Here is a 15,735-nt window from a genome sequence, read left to right on the forward strand (position 1 = left end):
GGTTTCTTTTTCCATATTAAGGTTTGTGGATTTGTACTTTAATTCATCATCTTTGGTCACGTATAATCCTCTATTTTTATATAAATAAATCATGATAAAATCGACATTTATTCAAAATAATTAAATTCCATCACTTTATTCTATATAGGGGTGCAAACGAGCCGAGCCGAGCCCGAGCTCGACCAGGCTCGAGCTCGAGCTCGTTTAACATATGAAAGCTCGAGCTCGAGCTCGGCTCGATTCGAGCTTTATTTCTGAAGCTCGAGCTCGGCTCGTTTAATTCCCATCAGCGATTTCCACTGAAAGTATATCAGAAACCGTAAAGTGGATTTCACATGGAGCACACAGCAACGTATTAAAATACGATGTATATGAAATCAATGGATATACATTTCGTACAAAAGCTCGTGACGGTGGAGTTTACCAAAACAGTGGGGTTGGTGTAGAGGCAACTGACATGCACATTTCTAAAGAAGTAGTAACCTACAGAAAAAACTTCTATTATGGGGTATTACGAGAGATCTGGGTACTAGATTATCATATTAAAAGAATTCCTCTTTTCTTGTGCGACTGGGTTGAAAATAGAAACGGGGTCAAACAAGATAGTCTTGGTTACACGTTGGTTGAACTTAACAGATTAGGCCACAAGGATGATCCGTTCATTTTGGCCTCACAAGCACGACAGGTGTTTTATGTTAAAGACCAGCTGGATAAAAAAATGTCTATTGTCTTTATGACACCTCCCAAAAACTATAGAGATTCGTATGACGACGTTGATGAGGAATTTAGTACTGTAATTTTTCCTCACAATGATAATATATTGCCACGTGTAGATCCACTTGACATGGGTAATGAATCCCGCGATGATTATTACAGAACCGACTGTAACGGTATAGTTTTACGTAATGCCGATTGAAGCATGTCATTGTTATCATTACATTAGTCATTTTCTTTGTTTCTTATTTAGTGAATAATATGTAAAAATGCTGAATTTTAATGTTTTGAATGATAATATTAGAACCTTTGCCTACAGTTGTCTGAATGGTCAGAACAGGTTTCGGGTCGGATCGGGTCAGGTTAGTTAAAATAAAGTTTTTTTAAAGAGAATGTACATCAAGGGGCAATTTTGTCGGGTTAAAATGGTTCCGGGTTGGTTCGGGTTGAGACTAACCTGGTTGCTAAATGCCTCTTGTTAAAATCAGTTTCCCTAGGTCCCACTATAAAGTTTGTATCCGGAAATTTCAGGTACAAACTCCAGCAGCTGAACATAACTTCAGTTTAACCATAAAACATATATGTAGTCATGTTACATAATACAGACCAGATCTAGTTGGTTTTTAAACAATCACTCGATACTGAAGTGAACTTTTTATCGAAAGGATTCAACCTTTATGTCATCGACCAAGATCGCTACTGAAGTGAACTTTTTATCGAAAATACTCTCGTTTCTGTTTCGCCAAAGCTTCCGACAAGTTAGCAAAAAAACTGCATAAATTATCTTCTCCTTTTTGCCTCCATTCCCAGGCTGCGACAATGAGCTAGGATGTGGGTCACTTAGTCAAATTTGGACTTTAATTTAAGCGGGCCAACTAATGAGCGAGCTGACCTTGCTCGGGCTCGGCTCATTACTGTCAAATTTTGTAATATCCAGCTGTCAAACTTACATCACAGATCATAGAAAAGATTAACAACTGGTGCAAAAAACAAACATAGTAAAAGTTTTCTGCTTCAGCATATTCTCAAGCTGTGATATCTAGCTGCCGCAGAGATGATAGCCATTTCTCCACCTTCATCAGTGCTTGGTACCAGTACCCTGATACCAATCTTTGGTACAGACTGCAAAAAAAAAGTGAATCAAGATTATTACACATCTGTCCTCAAATCTGGTATCTAAAGAATTGCACATCAGTGCTAGGTACCGGCCGGAATTGTTTCTTTGACGCATTATCAAAACCACCCAACCCATCGTAACTTTTACTAGCATGACACATGAAATAGTCATTTTGACCCGTTATCAAAACCACCCGACCCGTTTAGTAATTTTTAATGTAATTCTTCAAGCTCGAGCTCGGCTCGGGCTCGACTCGTTTAGTAATTTTTAATTTATTTATATTAATAATAATAATAATTATTATTATAATATATATAATTTAGTTATCTTTTATATTTATATAAATGGTAATTATTATTATATAAATATATGTTTAATATAATAATAAAAAATATATATAAATAGAAAGCTCGATTAGGCTCGCGAGCCGGCTCGAGCTCGATAAGCGAAGCTCGGGCTCGGGCTCGTTTACTAAACGAACTTGTTTTTAGGCTCGGGCTCGAGCTCGAGCTCGTTTAAGCTCGGCTCGTTCGAGTTTTTTTTCGAGCCGAGCTCGAGTAGCTCACGAGTAGCTCGGCTCGTTTGCACCCCTAAATTGGCCGCTTAATCGTTTGCCGGCTGCGAACATGCTGCAGATCGGCTGCGATCATGCTGCAGTCAGGCTGCAAATACTCTGCATACCTATAAAAAGAATGCATATAATACTGTTTTGGTGACTCGTGATCTGACATTCAAATTTTGGTGCATTGAAGTTAGTTTTCACCTGCATTACCATGTGGTCAAATAAGGTCAAATTAGCAATACCATATTTGACCTAAGAAAGTCAAATCTCATCTTTTTTCTGCAGCCTAATATGTTGGTAGTGGATGTTCAAGACACTTGTTTCACCTCAGCTAAGTAACTTATATACAACCTATAAACAATCGAGAATGTAGAGTTGTCGATTTTAACCCATTTTGTTTTTGTTTTATTCCAAATGCTTTCAAATGGGTCCAACGGGTCAAAACATTTTGCGGTTTTGGTAAATGGTTTCGTTTAAATATTTAGGTCATTATTATGATAAAAACATTGTTGCCAAACAGTACAGTACGAACATATTGTTAAATACATAAACAAAAAGAATGAGAACAGACGCAAACCTATATAGATGATCCCCAGGTATAAATATTAGTTATTTATGTGCCTTAAAAACTCACTGTTTTTATCAACTCTAAGGACCAGTTTGATGCCCATGTAAAGAGCTCCCATCAGCTGGACTGCCGGGATCTTTACAGGAAAACTAAAACTGAATGGTGTAACTAACGCCACCTGCAATTAAAAATTTAACATGCATGAAGAAAATAAATATTAATAGAGTTAATAAATAATAAACTGAAAGTAATAATAATGAGTGAAGGGTGTCTTACGGGGCCATAAGGCCATCCGAATCCATGACTTTGGTTCCCAAGCTGATCCCCGCGTACTCTAAACCACCTTGCCATGAAACGCACCTATCTGAGATTTAAAAGAAATTTCTGTGTACTTTGTATAGGCCAAGTTACATGAAAGGAACGGTCTACCGAGTCGCAAAACATTTATGAAATCACTTGATCCTGATCAATTGCGCTTAAACATTTATTAATACGACACCGGTTAAAGCCAATTTGGGTTAACCTAAGGCGTAAAACGACACCGGTTAAAGCCAATTTGGATGACTCGTGATCTGACATTCAAATTTTGTAGTACTCGTCACAATTTCAAAACATATGTCACTATCTGTAACGAAGATTATACATTTAAACTAATAATATTTGTGCAGAGTTAATGTTTGTGGCATTGTTTTCCCTTTGAATGCTTATCTCTTGACTGTCTTAAAAGAAAAACTGACTCGACCCGACCCGAAACCCGTTCCGACCCGAAACCCGTTCCGACCCGAAACCCATTCCGACCCGGACCCCTGGGGTGCAAACGAGCCGAGACGAGCCCGAGCTCGACCAGGCTCGAGCTCGAGCTCGTTTAACATATGAAAGCTCGAGCTCGAGCTCGGCTCGATTCGAGCTCTATTTCTGAAGCTCGAGCTCGGGTCGAATGTAATTCTTCAAGCTCGAGCTCGGCTCGGGCTCGACTCGTTTAGTAATTTTTAATTAATTTATATTAATAATAATTATTATTATTATTATATATATAATTTAGTTATTTTTTATATTTATATAAATGGTAATTATTATTATATAAATATATGTTTAATATATTAATAAAAAATATATATAAATAGAAAGCTCGATTAGGCTCGCGAGCCGGCTCGAGCTCGATAAGCGAAGCTCGGGCTCGGGCTCGGGCTCGTTTACTAAACGAGCTTGTTTTTAGGCTCGGGCTCGAGCTCGAGCTCGTTTAAGCTCGGCTCGTTCGAGTTTTTTTTCGAGCCGAGCTCGAGTAGCTCGGCTCGTTTGCACCCCTAATGGCAATAAAACGAACCGGGAGAATTCTTCCTAGAGAACAACCCTTTATTGGAATTGACCCGTTTTGACCCGAACCCGTTTTGAGAAGTAGATTTAACAGGCTTTTTGAGAACAACTTCTCTTTCACTAACAGAAGAACTCGCAGAAGTAGCGATTGCCTTCGGTTTTTATGATAACTGTAGATTTTTCCAAAAGAAAATGATGATCAAAATCATGCTACAGATATATCACAAGAACACCAAGTTTAAAAAGCCTATAAAACTGAAAGTCACCATTAACAGAACATAATTCAACCATATAAACTTCAAAAACAACATAAAAACCTAACCTTGATTAAAACTGGAAACATGGTAGCAAACAAAAACAAAATCCTAATCTTGAAATTCTAATAAAAAATCCAGTATCTCACTAATCCTTCAATAAGGTCTAGTTTCATGAAATTCTCTTATAAACTTAGCATTATTCTTAATCATTAAACCAAAAGCACTAAACAAACACACTTAATTTCACTAACACTTCATGTAAACACTCTACAAACATGGCAACAGAATACAATTAACTAATTAAGTATCAAATTATACCTCGGAGCCACTAATCTGATGCTGAACAACCGAAATAGACCGCCTATTCCTCAATCACTATCCGAAACAACCCTTGTTGCACTACCAACATCATCACCGTAATTTCTCTTAGACACAGACCTCCCACGCCTCTTAGAACAAATTCACACTATCACCACCACCAGAAACAACAACCGAATTACCACCATTCAGACACCTCGAAACGGAACTCGGATAAATGGCTTAATATGTTATATTGATTTAAGCTTCCTTTTCTCCGATTGGCATATGCTCATTTAGACCTTGTTATATCGCATCGAATAAATGGCTTATTATATTGAATTTTGGGTGAAACTGGGATTTGGGGATTAGGGTTTTTGATGAAAGAGAGACTAGGTAGCTTTGTTGAAACACAGAACATGGTTGGGGAAGGAGAAATGGAGGGGGTAAAGAAGTGAAAAGGTTGGTCACGTAAACTAAATAAATTAAAGTGTGACTATAGAATAAGTATAGCCATATTTTTTTACGGTCACAGTTGATAATGTTTAGCCACTTAAAAAAACTTATAAGTGACTAAATAATCAATACTCTTTAAGTGGTTTATATAAATCATCATTTAGCCATATCATTAAAAACCTATTATGACGGTTAGTAATATTTGGCCACACTTTTCTATCGTGGCTAGTGATTGTCATATTTTTTTATAAAAAGTGTGACTAAAGGTTTTAAAAAAAATGTGTTTCCGTCACATTAATTAAAAAATTAAACAAATACCGTGACAATAGGTTATATTTGGCCACATTTTTTAAGCTGTGGCTAGACATGCTAGTAACTGTCACACATTTTCTTAAAAATGTGGCTAAAGGTTTCGAACCGGTATACAATTGTCACGTTAATAATAAATTGTGTGGCTAGAAGTATTTTAAAATATTATAAATGACCTTTAGTCACACATTTTCTCATATGTGTGGCAGGGCGGTTTTGGAAAAAATGTGGCTAAAGCCCAGTTTTGACGTAGTGCTAGGAAGTGATCTTGACCATCCATTTAGTTAATCAAGGGCTAAGATTAAATGATGGAAATTGAAGGGAAGAAAAGAGGCGCGTGAGTTTGTTTAGGGGCATTCTAGTCAATCCAAGACAATAGTTTCTCTCCTCCAATTCCCCCCTATTTTTTAAACGTTAATAACTCTTTCATACGACATTATTTTTTTATAAAAATTGCACCAAAAAAACTAGCGTTTTTTTATATTTAAAACGAGTATACTATTGCTATATTTTCGAAAAAAAAATTTGAAACCCCAGTTGCGTAAAACGCAATGAAAAAAAAAACCTAAAAAATGACATTTTTCTAAAACGCAATGCACAAAAAACACAAATAAATGTCTTATTTGTAAAACGCAATGGCCAGAAAACACAAAAAAATGTGTTATTTCTAAAACGCAATAGCCTAAAAACTCAAAAGAAAGTGTAGTTTGTAAAACGCAATGGACTGAAAACACATAAATATGTGCTTTACCTAAAACGCAATGCACCAAAAACACAAACACATGTCTTATTTCTAAAACGCAATGGCCAGAAAACACTTAAAATGTATGTTTTCGATTAAATTGCTTTAATAAAAATGCATGAGAAAAATTAATTTTCTATAAATTTGTCTCTAGAAAACTGCAATCGTAGACAGTTTTATGCCATTGCGTTTTAGAACGGCATTCCTGGTTCAGACAATTCACAGACAACTATTGTCCTGGTTCAATGCGTTTTAGAGAGAACAGTTTCTTTGGTGTTTTTATGTCATTGTGTTTTAAAACTAAAACATTTTTATGCGTTTTCTGGTCATTGCGTTTTAGAAAACACATTTTTGAAGTGTTTTTAGTCATTGCGTTTTAGGTAAAACACATTTTTAGGTGTTTTCAGTCCATTGCGTTTTACAGAGAACAATTTCTTTTGTTTTTTAGGCCATTGCGTTTTAGAAATAAGACATTTTTAAGTGTTTTCTGGCCATTGCGTTTTATAAATAAGACATTTCTTTGTGTTTTTTGTGCATTGCGTTTTAGGTAAAACACATTTTTATGTGTTTTCACTGCATTGCGTTTTAGAAAACAGACATTTTAAGTGTTTTCTGGCCATTGCGTTTTAGAAATAAGACTGTGTTTGTGTTTTTGGTGCATTGCGTTTTAGGTAAAACACATTTTTACGTGTTTTCGGCCACGGGCTGCCGCCCCCGGACCCCCCCCCCCCCCCCCAGGATCGTAAAACGCAATGACTAAATCAAAAACCCAGATCTTAAAAATGAAGTTAAAGAATTTCTTACATGGATCGAAGCCGATTTCTTCATCGATTGACGAAATTTGAATGATAGAAACACTTATCAGCGATTGAATCGAACGGATCGAGTGATTATCTTCAGAATCACGGGAAAAAACGAGATTTTGAATGAAATTAAACTGGGTTTTCTTCAAAAAAAAAAAGCTGAAGAACACGTTGATCGGGTGTTTGAATCATTGATTGATGACGAAAATCGCACTATACTGTAGTGATTATTGAGATAGTAAGTGAAGAAAAGGTTGGAGATGGTGGGTTTTGAAAATGGTAGGTTTTGAAGTAACTGGAGAGAAGAAGGAATAAGAAAGGATGAGATTGACTAAAATACCCTTTCTCTTTATTTTAAGATTTGCCACATGTCATAATCCTATTGCTTCCTATCATTCCTAACCAAAATAAACTTCTTATTTGAACTTTTCTGAACAGCATAATTATACCTATATAATTATCATTCTACCAACGCAATATCTTACCACATAATATACTTTTACCTACACACTTACATCACACAACATTCCGTACGATTATGCGCACAAGTATATATTATACTTCTACCTACAGACCTACTCACATTCTTATACGTGCATAATTATATTTCTACCTACACAAAACAATACCCTTACTCAACATTCGAATATCCTAACATGAGAATACGAAGTCATGAGGTTAAGGGCAAAGCCCCCAATCTACTATGTGGGTGACACACTAACACCTAGATCATGTAGGATTTTCCCTCCACATCAAAAAAAGGCATGGGATGGTTTTGGGGCATGAAGGGACTTGGAAAAAAAACAAGTTTTAATGAAAATAAGGGGTAACACCCATGAGGATTGGGATTTCTACCTTAAAAGGGGTAATGTTCAAAATGAATATAAGACAAGGCGTTGTTACGACGTGGAGGGGCTCCCACCTCTTCTTTATCCGTCACCACACCATATAGTCATAATAATTACATACAATACAAATTAAATGTACAACACTAGTTTATGAGTTTATCAATCAAATTACTAAGATTTTGCACTTTATAATATTATAAAAACCTATAATATTTAGGTTTTGTAAAAATTGATGTTATAAAAAACAAATATTATTGCAGATGGTGATTCCTGAAAATTTATTATATCATTTTAAATAAATTGCATAGGGCTCTCAATTTAACAAGTAAATTGGATTTCAGAGTTTAGAAAGGGTAATTAAATTATACTTTTCGTCCTTTATTTTTATGCCAAATTACAATTGATGCCCTTTATCTTTTGAAATTACAAGAATTATCTTTTATGTTTTAAAAATTTTGCACCATATATCCTTTGATCCTAACCTAGTTAATTTTTTCAAACATGGTAGTTTAGTCTTTTTACCAATCTATTTAAACATAGTTTAATAAATAAAACAAAAACAAGAAAATTAAACACTTTATATACATATAAGGATAGGGTAAAACTGCGATAGCCTGGGAAAAACCTTACACCAACTTAGCGACTCAACTTATACTTACTCAATTTTTGGGACGAAAATTCTTTAAACTTGAGGATAATGTGACATCCCGGAAAAATCAGGTATCCTTCCTGGTTCAGTTCTCGTAACATTTTTATAACTTAGTTTATTTTATATATAAAATTTAGTTAGCATGTGTCACGAATATCTAGTAGCGTGTGTGACATCCCGGAAAAATCAGGTATCCTTCCTGGTTCAGTTCTCGTAACATTTTTATAACTTAGTTTATTTTATATATAAAATTTAGTTAGCATGTGTCACGAATATGTAGTGGCGTGTTATTTATTTATAGTTTATAATAATAATACCCGATCGAACTCGAAACGAAACGAAACCCGAACATATGGGCTTGGCCCAACCCGTACGTACCCCGCCCCTTCACTCTTCGGCCCAACCTCACATCGCTCGTGAAGCCCAATCCCGAACCCAAAACCTTTGTGTGACCAATGCGTCATTAGCCCAAGACACTACCCCTTCCCTTACCTTTTTATTAGTTGCGGCCCAAGATAAATCCAGCCCACATCCCACTTGTTTGCGCAACCCAAACCCCAACCCAACATCCTAGTCTCGGCCCACCTCCAAACTGCCACACCCATTACTATCTATTATACGTATTATGCATGTGTTGTTGGGTCTAAAACGTGTAGTCTAATGTTATCAACAAATCAAGTCAACAAAGTCAACGCCAACAAGTCAAAGTCATCGCGCAAGTCGACTAGAGAAGATCGAAGAAAGATATGGCGTGTGAACGTTCGAGATATGATAGTTTTATTGCTTTAGATATTTAAATATATTTTGTTTTAAACAAAATATATTTATTGTCTTATTTAATTAGTCTTCATGTTTATTACTACTTTTGGTAAGTTTTAATCTCTATTGATGTTTGGTATGGGGTAATGGAATGGATGAAGGAATGGAATGGACGAGGGAATGCAATGGATCATTACCATTTCATGTCTTGTTTGGCTACCATGTGTGAATGGAATGAATTATTATTGTGTATTATTCGGTAGGCAAGAAAAACGGAGTAATAAAATCAGCAGTGAGTGGTGGTGGTGGTCGGTGGTAGTGATTGTGGGTGGTTATAGGTGGCGGTAGTGGGTGTCGGCGGCGGCGATGGGTGGTGGTGGTGGCGGCAAGTGGCGGTGCGGCGGTGACGACGAGTGGTGGTGGCGGCAAGGTGGCCGTTGGTGGTGGGTGGCAGCAGAGGTGGTGGTTGGTGGTGGCGGCGGTGGTGGTGTCGATGATGGTGGTGGGCGGCGACGGCGAGTGGCGTTGGCAGTTGGTCGCAACTGTGGGTGATAACGGTGGCGATTGGGTGGCAGCGGTGGTTGTCGAGGTGAGGTGGTGGCGGGTGGCGGCGATGACGTCGGTGGTGGGTTGTGGTGTTGTTAATGAATGGTGCAGAGGAGATGGAATGGAAAAAAAACATGGGGGTGGAAGGAATGATTTTGAGGGAATGGAATGCCTTTTGGAATGGGTGATTCCATTCTATTAACCAACCAAACACCTTTTTCTCCGTTCCCTCGTAATCATCCATTTCATTCCACCTCTCATTCCGGCATAACAAACACTACCTTAGAGAGAGATTTGGGGGCTAACTTGTATTCATCTTTTGCAAATAATTTAAAGGGTTTTATTGCTATATTTTGAGTGTGTTCATCTTGATTTATTATACAAAATCAGATTTTGGCTCGATTTGATCTTATCATTTGGTATCAGAGCCTCGGTGGCTCGTTTCAGTTTTCGGTTTGGTCGGAGCTTCACCGGAAAACTGCCGGAAACGTAAAAAGGATTGAAATCTGTGTGTTTTGATGTTATTTCAGATCTGGTGATGTTTTTGTTCAACAACCTCTTTAATGATAGCAGATCTGTGCGTTAGAGGATGTTTCATACTCTGTTCATTGGTTGTAGAGAGAACCAATGAATTTATGGGTGGCCGGTGGCGGTTGGTTGCGGGTGGTGTTGTGCGGCAGAGCAACACCGTCACCTAGAAAACGCGATGACGTCACTTCACCTCTCTCCTCCGACAATCTTCCTCTCTGCGAAGACGACGACCGAGCGATATTATTGAGCTTGAGCTCGAAACAACCGAGTTGTTATTATTTTGATACAGTATCTGTTGCGAGAAATTCACATCTTCTTGCTTCATAAATTCAGGGCTTAGGTCATCAGTGGATATGAATTTCGACATGTCAGTGCTTGAAATCCAGGAGGTAAAAAAAAGTGTCAAGATCTTCATCTGTATACACACCACTGTCAATCAGATTCGAGAAGTAGGAACTGGGTGCTGATCTGTATCGGGTCAAACTAGAGTTCATGTTTTCTTGCTGCTGCTGCTGCTGATTATTATTGTGATGGTATAAGGTGGTTTATGGCAGATTACGGCGTTGGTGCAAGGTAGCGCAAGGTGGTTTATGGTGGACGGTGATGGTAGAAGATGTTCAGTTCATCGCAGTATTAATTCAGATCGCCAACGAGGTTGAAGATGATCGGAATTTGATTTCCGATGAGAATGATGACGGCTGGTAACATAGTATGGTGGCTAGGGTTCGTTTGTCAGCTCATGTTGCGTGGGCCTGTTTCATTGTGGGCTTCATGTTTAATTGAAATCAGTTGCTCACGCTTGGATTATTGTTCTCAGCAAGATAAAACATCATTTTTTATTATGGCCCACATGATGATTTACAAATGATTTGTTTGCCATTACAAAACATCAGCTTAAGGGTGGACGGTATGATGTTCGGTGAGTCCATCGTGAGTGGGTGTCACCGATCAGTGACCATACCACCATGATAGAGTGCATCGGTGAGTGGGTGTTCGGTGAGGGAAATCAGGATATAGTCACCGATGTGATTGAGTGCATTGGTTGATGAAATTTGACCGTTTTATAGCCGTTATAACTAGCCGTTTTATTTAAAAAAAATACAACTTTTCCTTATAAAAACAATACCATTCAACATCATTTTTCACCATTTTCTTCTCCATCTAACTCTATTTTTAAAAAAAATTCACTTCTTCGATTTTTCCAATGGATGATATACCACCGCTATTCCTTCCAATTGATATTAGTGAAGACGATGATTCTTCCTCGAGGGATAGTAGTTTAATTTTTTTCCAAAATCTTATTAACGAAGCTGCTCAACTGGAAGACACGGGCACTTCTAGAAAAAGGAAATTTGTCCGTCGAGATCGAGTGAAATGTCACGAAAACCTTATGAGAGATTATTTTGTCGAGGAGCCCGTATTCAACGAAGAGATTTTTCGTCAAAGGTTTCCTATGTCCAAAAGGTTGTTTTTAAAATTTTTGAGTGACGTGCAAGCGAATAACTCGTGGTTTCAAGACGTCGTGGATGCGAGTAATAGGAAGAGTTTTACACCGATGCAAAAAGTTACTTCAGCGATTAAGCAACTAGCAACCGGTAACGCTCCAGACGAGTTCGACAAGTATTTAAATATGTCCGAAAGGACTTCCCGATAAAGTCTCGAAAATTTTTGCGAAACGGTATGTAATTTATACGCTTCCGAGCCCGTTTTCGAAGACACTGCTTATAACGAGCTCATTGATGAAGATATGCATTATAGACTAAAATATGATCTTGTGGAGCATCTTGGAGAACACGATTTACCCCACCTTTTGGCGGATTCTGACGTCGAATAGTTAAATTAGTTTTTGTTTTAAATTTATTTTTTTATTTTAATGTCATGTTATTTATTTTAATTTTATGTAACTAGGGTTAAGACCCGCCTGCGTTGCGGCGCGGGTACATCGTAAACATTGAATGGATTAGTCCAAATGTTATATGATGCATTAACCATATGAAAAACACACATTTTGACGTATCTAGTTGAACTCAATGTAACCTGTATAAGCATTATGATTGGATCAAACGTAAAGTAAATCAAATTCATATGCAATAATCATAACGTATTATATGTGACCCAACTTATCTGACAAAATGTATATTATATTATTAAATATGCTATTGTATATCTTGAATTGTTTACTCTACACAAACCCAAACATTCTCATCATCACCAAGTGCCAACACCAAACTCTCCCCGTGACAACCTATCGTTTTGGTACACCCACCCACACCTGTTTGAATGGTGCAACTTTATCAGACTAAAAATGAACATATCTTCCCAGAGTGGATCTTACATTTTGGAAATCCGACTTTTTTCTTTTCTTATATACCAAATGCATGCCCAACAGTTATGTTTCATTCTCTGTTTTAAAAACTGTCCATGAACTCATCTCTCTCTTTTTTACTTTGGTATGTCATCTCTTCTTCTAAATCTCTTAAAAATCAGTCAATAATTTTTTTAACAAATATAAGCCACATCGTATATTTCTTATTTTTTTCTTTTTTAAAACATCACCACCTCATGAACTCATCTATCTCTTTTTTACTTTCGAATGTATCCAGCATTTTACATGTCCACATAACATAAGATACACTCAAAAGTCCAAGGCTTCATTTTTAGTTGTTTCTTTTTCTTTTTTCTTGCAAATGGCAACATATTTACATGAAGTCATGAACCTATAGCATTAAACCTAACCAAATCAGATGTAAAACATCATCATCATCGGGACAAAACAAAGAGAACAAAGAGGGTTAGACAGTTCCCCATCACCAAGAACATCTCCTTCTCTAATCTCTATAATCAGCCCATAATTTTATAACAAACTCCTTTTTTTATTTTATAGCCACACCGTCTATTTCTTTCTCTTTGTTTTGTAAACCACCACGATCACAACCACCATTGAACCGTCAACTACTCGTAACTATCATTGACGAAGAAAAAACATTAAAAATTAACCGACTAACACATCATCATCGTCGGGACAAAACAAAGAGGCTCACACAGTGTTGGTGCATGTTTTGTGACAACAACTTAATAGTTTGATTATTCAGTCTTTGGATATTTTGTATTGGGGTTAGCATTATTGGTTAGGGAGTTAATTAGTGTTATGGGCTTGGAGAACGGCCTGGCCCAGACCAAAGCCCATGTGCAAAGCTTGTCCTATATAAACAAGGCTTAGCATTAGGGTTTAGGTTAGAAATTTAGAGGAATTAAGAGAGAGTTAGAGAAATCTACAGAGATTGGCTGAGAATTTCTTATAGGTCTTGAATTGATTGTAAACTTTGTGTTGGATAATCAATAGAAGACCGGATTGAAAGTGCATCGTGTTCTTGATTCTATTTCTACTCGTTTTCTGTGAAATCTGATCTAGGGGATTCCGCACTCTAGGTTAGATCGACGATTCTGTTAAGATCCGCACGGGTTAGGGGACTCACATTTGGTATCAAAGCCTTAGGCTCAAATCTGCTTGGTTCAGAATCGTTTTTGCAGAAATCTGGGTTTTCGGACGTGTTTTTGAAGGCTGTTCTTGAGTTCTGCAGCTGATTTCAGATAAAAAACTTGGTTTTCGAATCATTTCGGACCAGAAAACAAGCATTTCGGACCTAGAAACAAGGATTTCGGATAAAATTCAAGCATTTCGGATCATCACGGATCAAAAGGCTTGCATTTCGGATCAGAAATCAGCCATTTCGGATTAACAGCATCAAATTTCGGATAAACAACAATAATTTCGGACCATTTTGGATAAAAATATTGTATTTCGGATTCAGACAGTTGCATTTCGAACCTGATTAGTTGCATTTTGGATCAATCATAAGGATTACGGATCATTTCGGTTGAAGGGGTGTTCATTTCGGACCTGATTAGCTTACGTAAGAAAAATTTCACTGTTTCACGTTTAGAAAATTATCCGTAACTCATCTCAGTAAACCGTTTGCACCGTTAGAATCCTTGGATTTTTAGGACAAAAAAAAATCTGGAAAATCCCGAAATAGGTTTTTGACATTATATATCATTGGAATCGTAATTTCGAGATGAATCTAACGGTATAATTTGGTAAAAACAGTTTTCGGAAAATTTTTATACTGTTTTAACAGTTCGCTTACGGTAAAAGCTCGACAAGGACCAGTAGAGAAATTAGATTTGGATTTTGACACTGGTTACCAAAATCTGTTCAAACATTTACGTTGCATGATGGCTAAGATGGATAAGATCAGTGAGCCTGTTAAACATTGGCCAAAGCTGATAAACGTTAACCAATTTGCTGTCTGGAAAGAGGAGTTTGAGGTATTTGTGAAAAGTGAGGATACTAGAATGTGGAGCTGTATGCTAGATGGATATGTTGCTCCTACACGTCGTGTAGAAGGAAGAGTTAAAGTTATTTCTTATGACAAGATGGATGAATCTGAGAAACAGTTGGTAGATGCTGAGAAGAAAGCTTTAGCAGCAATAAAGATGTCCTTGCCTGAGAGCGTTAAACATATCTTCAAGACGTATAGGACTTCTAGAGAGCTGTGGGATGCCTTGGAAAAACGTTATCAGATTCCATCAAAACTGAATACTTGTGATCAAGCATTGGTGGCTGAGCTTGCAGCTGTGAAGATAGGAGAAGTAGCTGCTGAGGTAGAAGAGAAGAAGAAAGCTGATGAAGAGAATGCTGAGAAAAAGGAAGCTGATAAGGAAACTGCTGAAAAGGAGGCTGCAGAAGTTTCAGAATGCATGAATGGTGTGAATGAACTTGCAACAGACGTGAAGGTAACATCAGAACCTGTAAGTCATACATGTCATAATTGCACTAAACTACAAGGTAAAGTTAACAGACTATCGGAGCAAAACAAAATTCTGTTAGCTGATTTGGAAAACCGAAAAGAGTTAAATGTTCTTTTGATTAAGAGAGAGTCAAATTGTTTAGATAAACTCAATTCAAATGAACAAGAAATTAGCAGTTTAACAAGCAAAGTCAATGAACTGTTGCAGATCATTGATTTAGCTCGTGAAACTGTGAAAGAAAAGACTGACGAGCTTTCTGAAAAGTGCACAGAATTGGCTGATGCACAAGCCAAAATTGTAGAACTTCAGGGGAAGTTAGACAAATTTGGAAATTCTTTGTTAGTTAGGACTCATATTAAAAAAGGTTTGAAAAGGAGTAATGATAAAACAGGGATGGGGTTTACTAAAGCTTCATCTTCAGAAGATCAAGACTACTCTTTTCTACCAACTG

The 15,735-nt window shown here is 37.1% G+C and overlaps 1 protein-coding gene across 11 annotated transcripts; it reads right to left on the reverse strand.

Annotated features, from left to right (window-relative positions):
* Positions 1–1,262: 1,262 nt before the first annotated feature.
* On the reverse strand, positions 1,263–5,284 carry LOC118479292 (delta-1-pyrroline-5-carboxylate dehydrogenase 12A1, mitochondrial-like). Of its 11 annotated transcripts, none has more exons than XR_004886578.1 (6): positions 4,851–5,284; positions 4,312–4,445; positions 3,238–3,325; positions 2,971–3,139; positions 2,513–2,594; positions 1,263–1,836 (listed from the first exon to the last, which is right to left on the reverse strand). XR_004886578.1 is itself a non-coding variant. In XM_035986836.1 (3 exons), exons 1-3 carry the CDS (start codon positions 3,310–3,312, stop codon positions 1,793–1,795), a joined length of 231 nt encoding a protein of 76 aa, XP_035842729.1. In that variant the 5' UTR covers positions 3,313–3,877; the 3' UTR covers positions 1,263–1,792. The 11 variants fall into 11 exon arrangements, 1 of the variants encoding a protein (XP_035842729.1); XR_004886577.1 differs by having other exon boundaries at positions 3,028–3,139; positions 4,851–5,282; XR_004886579.1 differs by lacking the exon at positions 2,513–2,594 and having other exon boundaries at positions 4,851–5,281.
* Positions 5,285–15,735: the final 10,451 nt, after the last annotated feature.

Source organism: Helianthus annuus, chromosome 17, assembly GCF_002127325.2.
Source record: "Helianthus annuus cultivar XRQ/B chromosome 17, HanXRQr2.0-SUNRISE, whole genome shotgun sequence".
NCBI classification, from domain to species: Eukaryota; Viridiplantae; Streptophyta; class Magnoliopsida; order Asterales; family Asteraceae; genus Helianthus; species Helianthus annuus.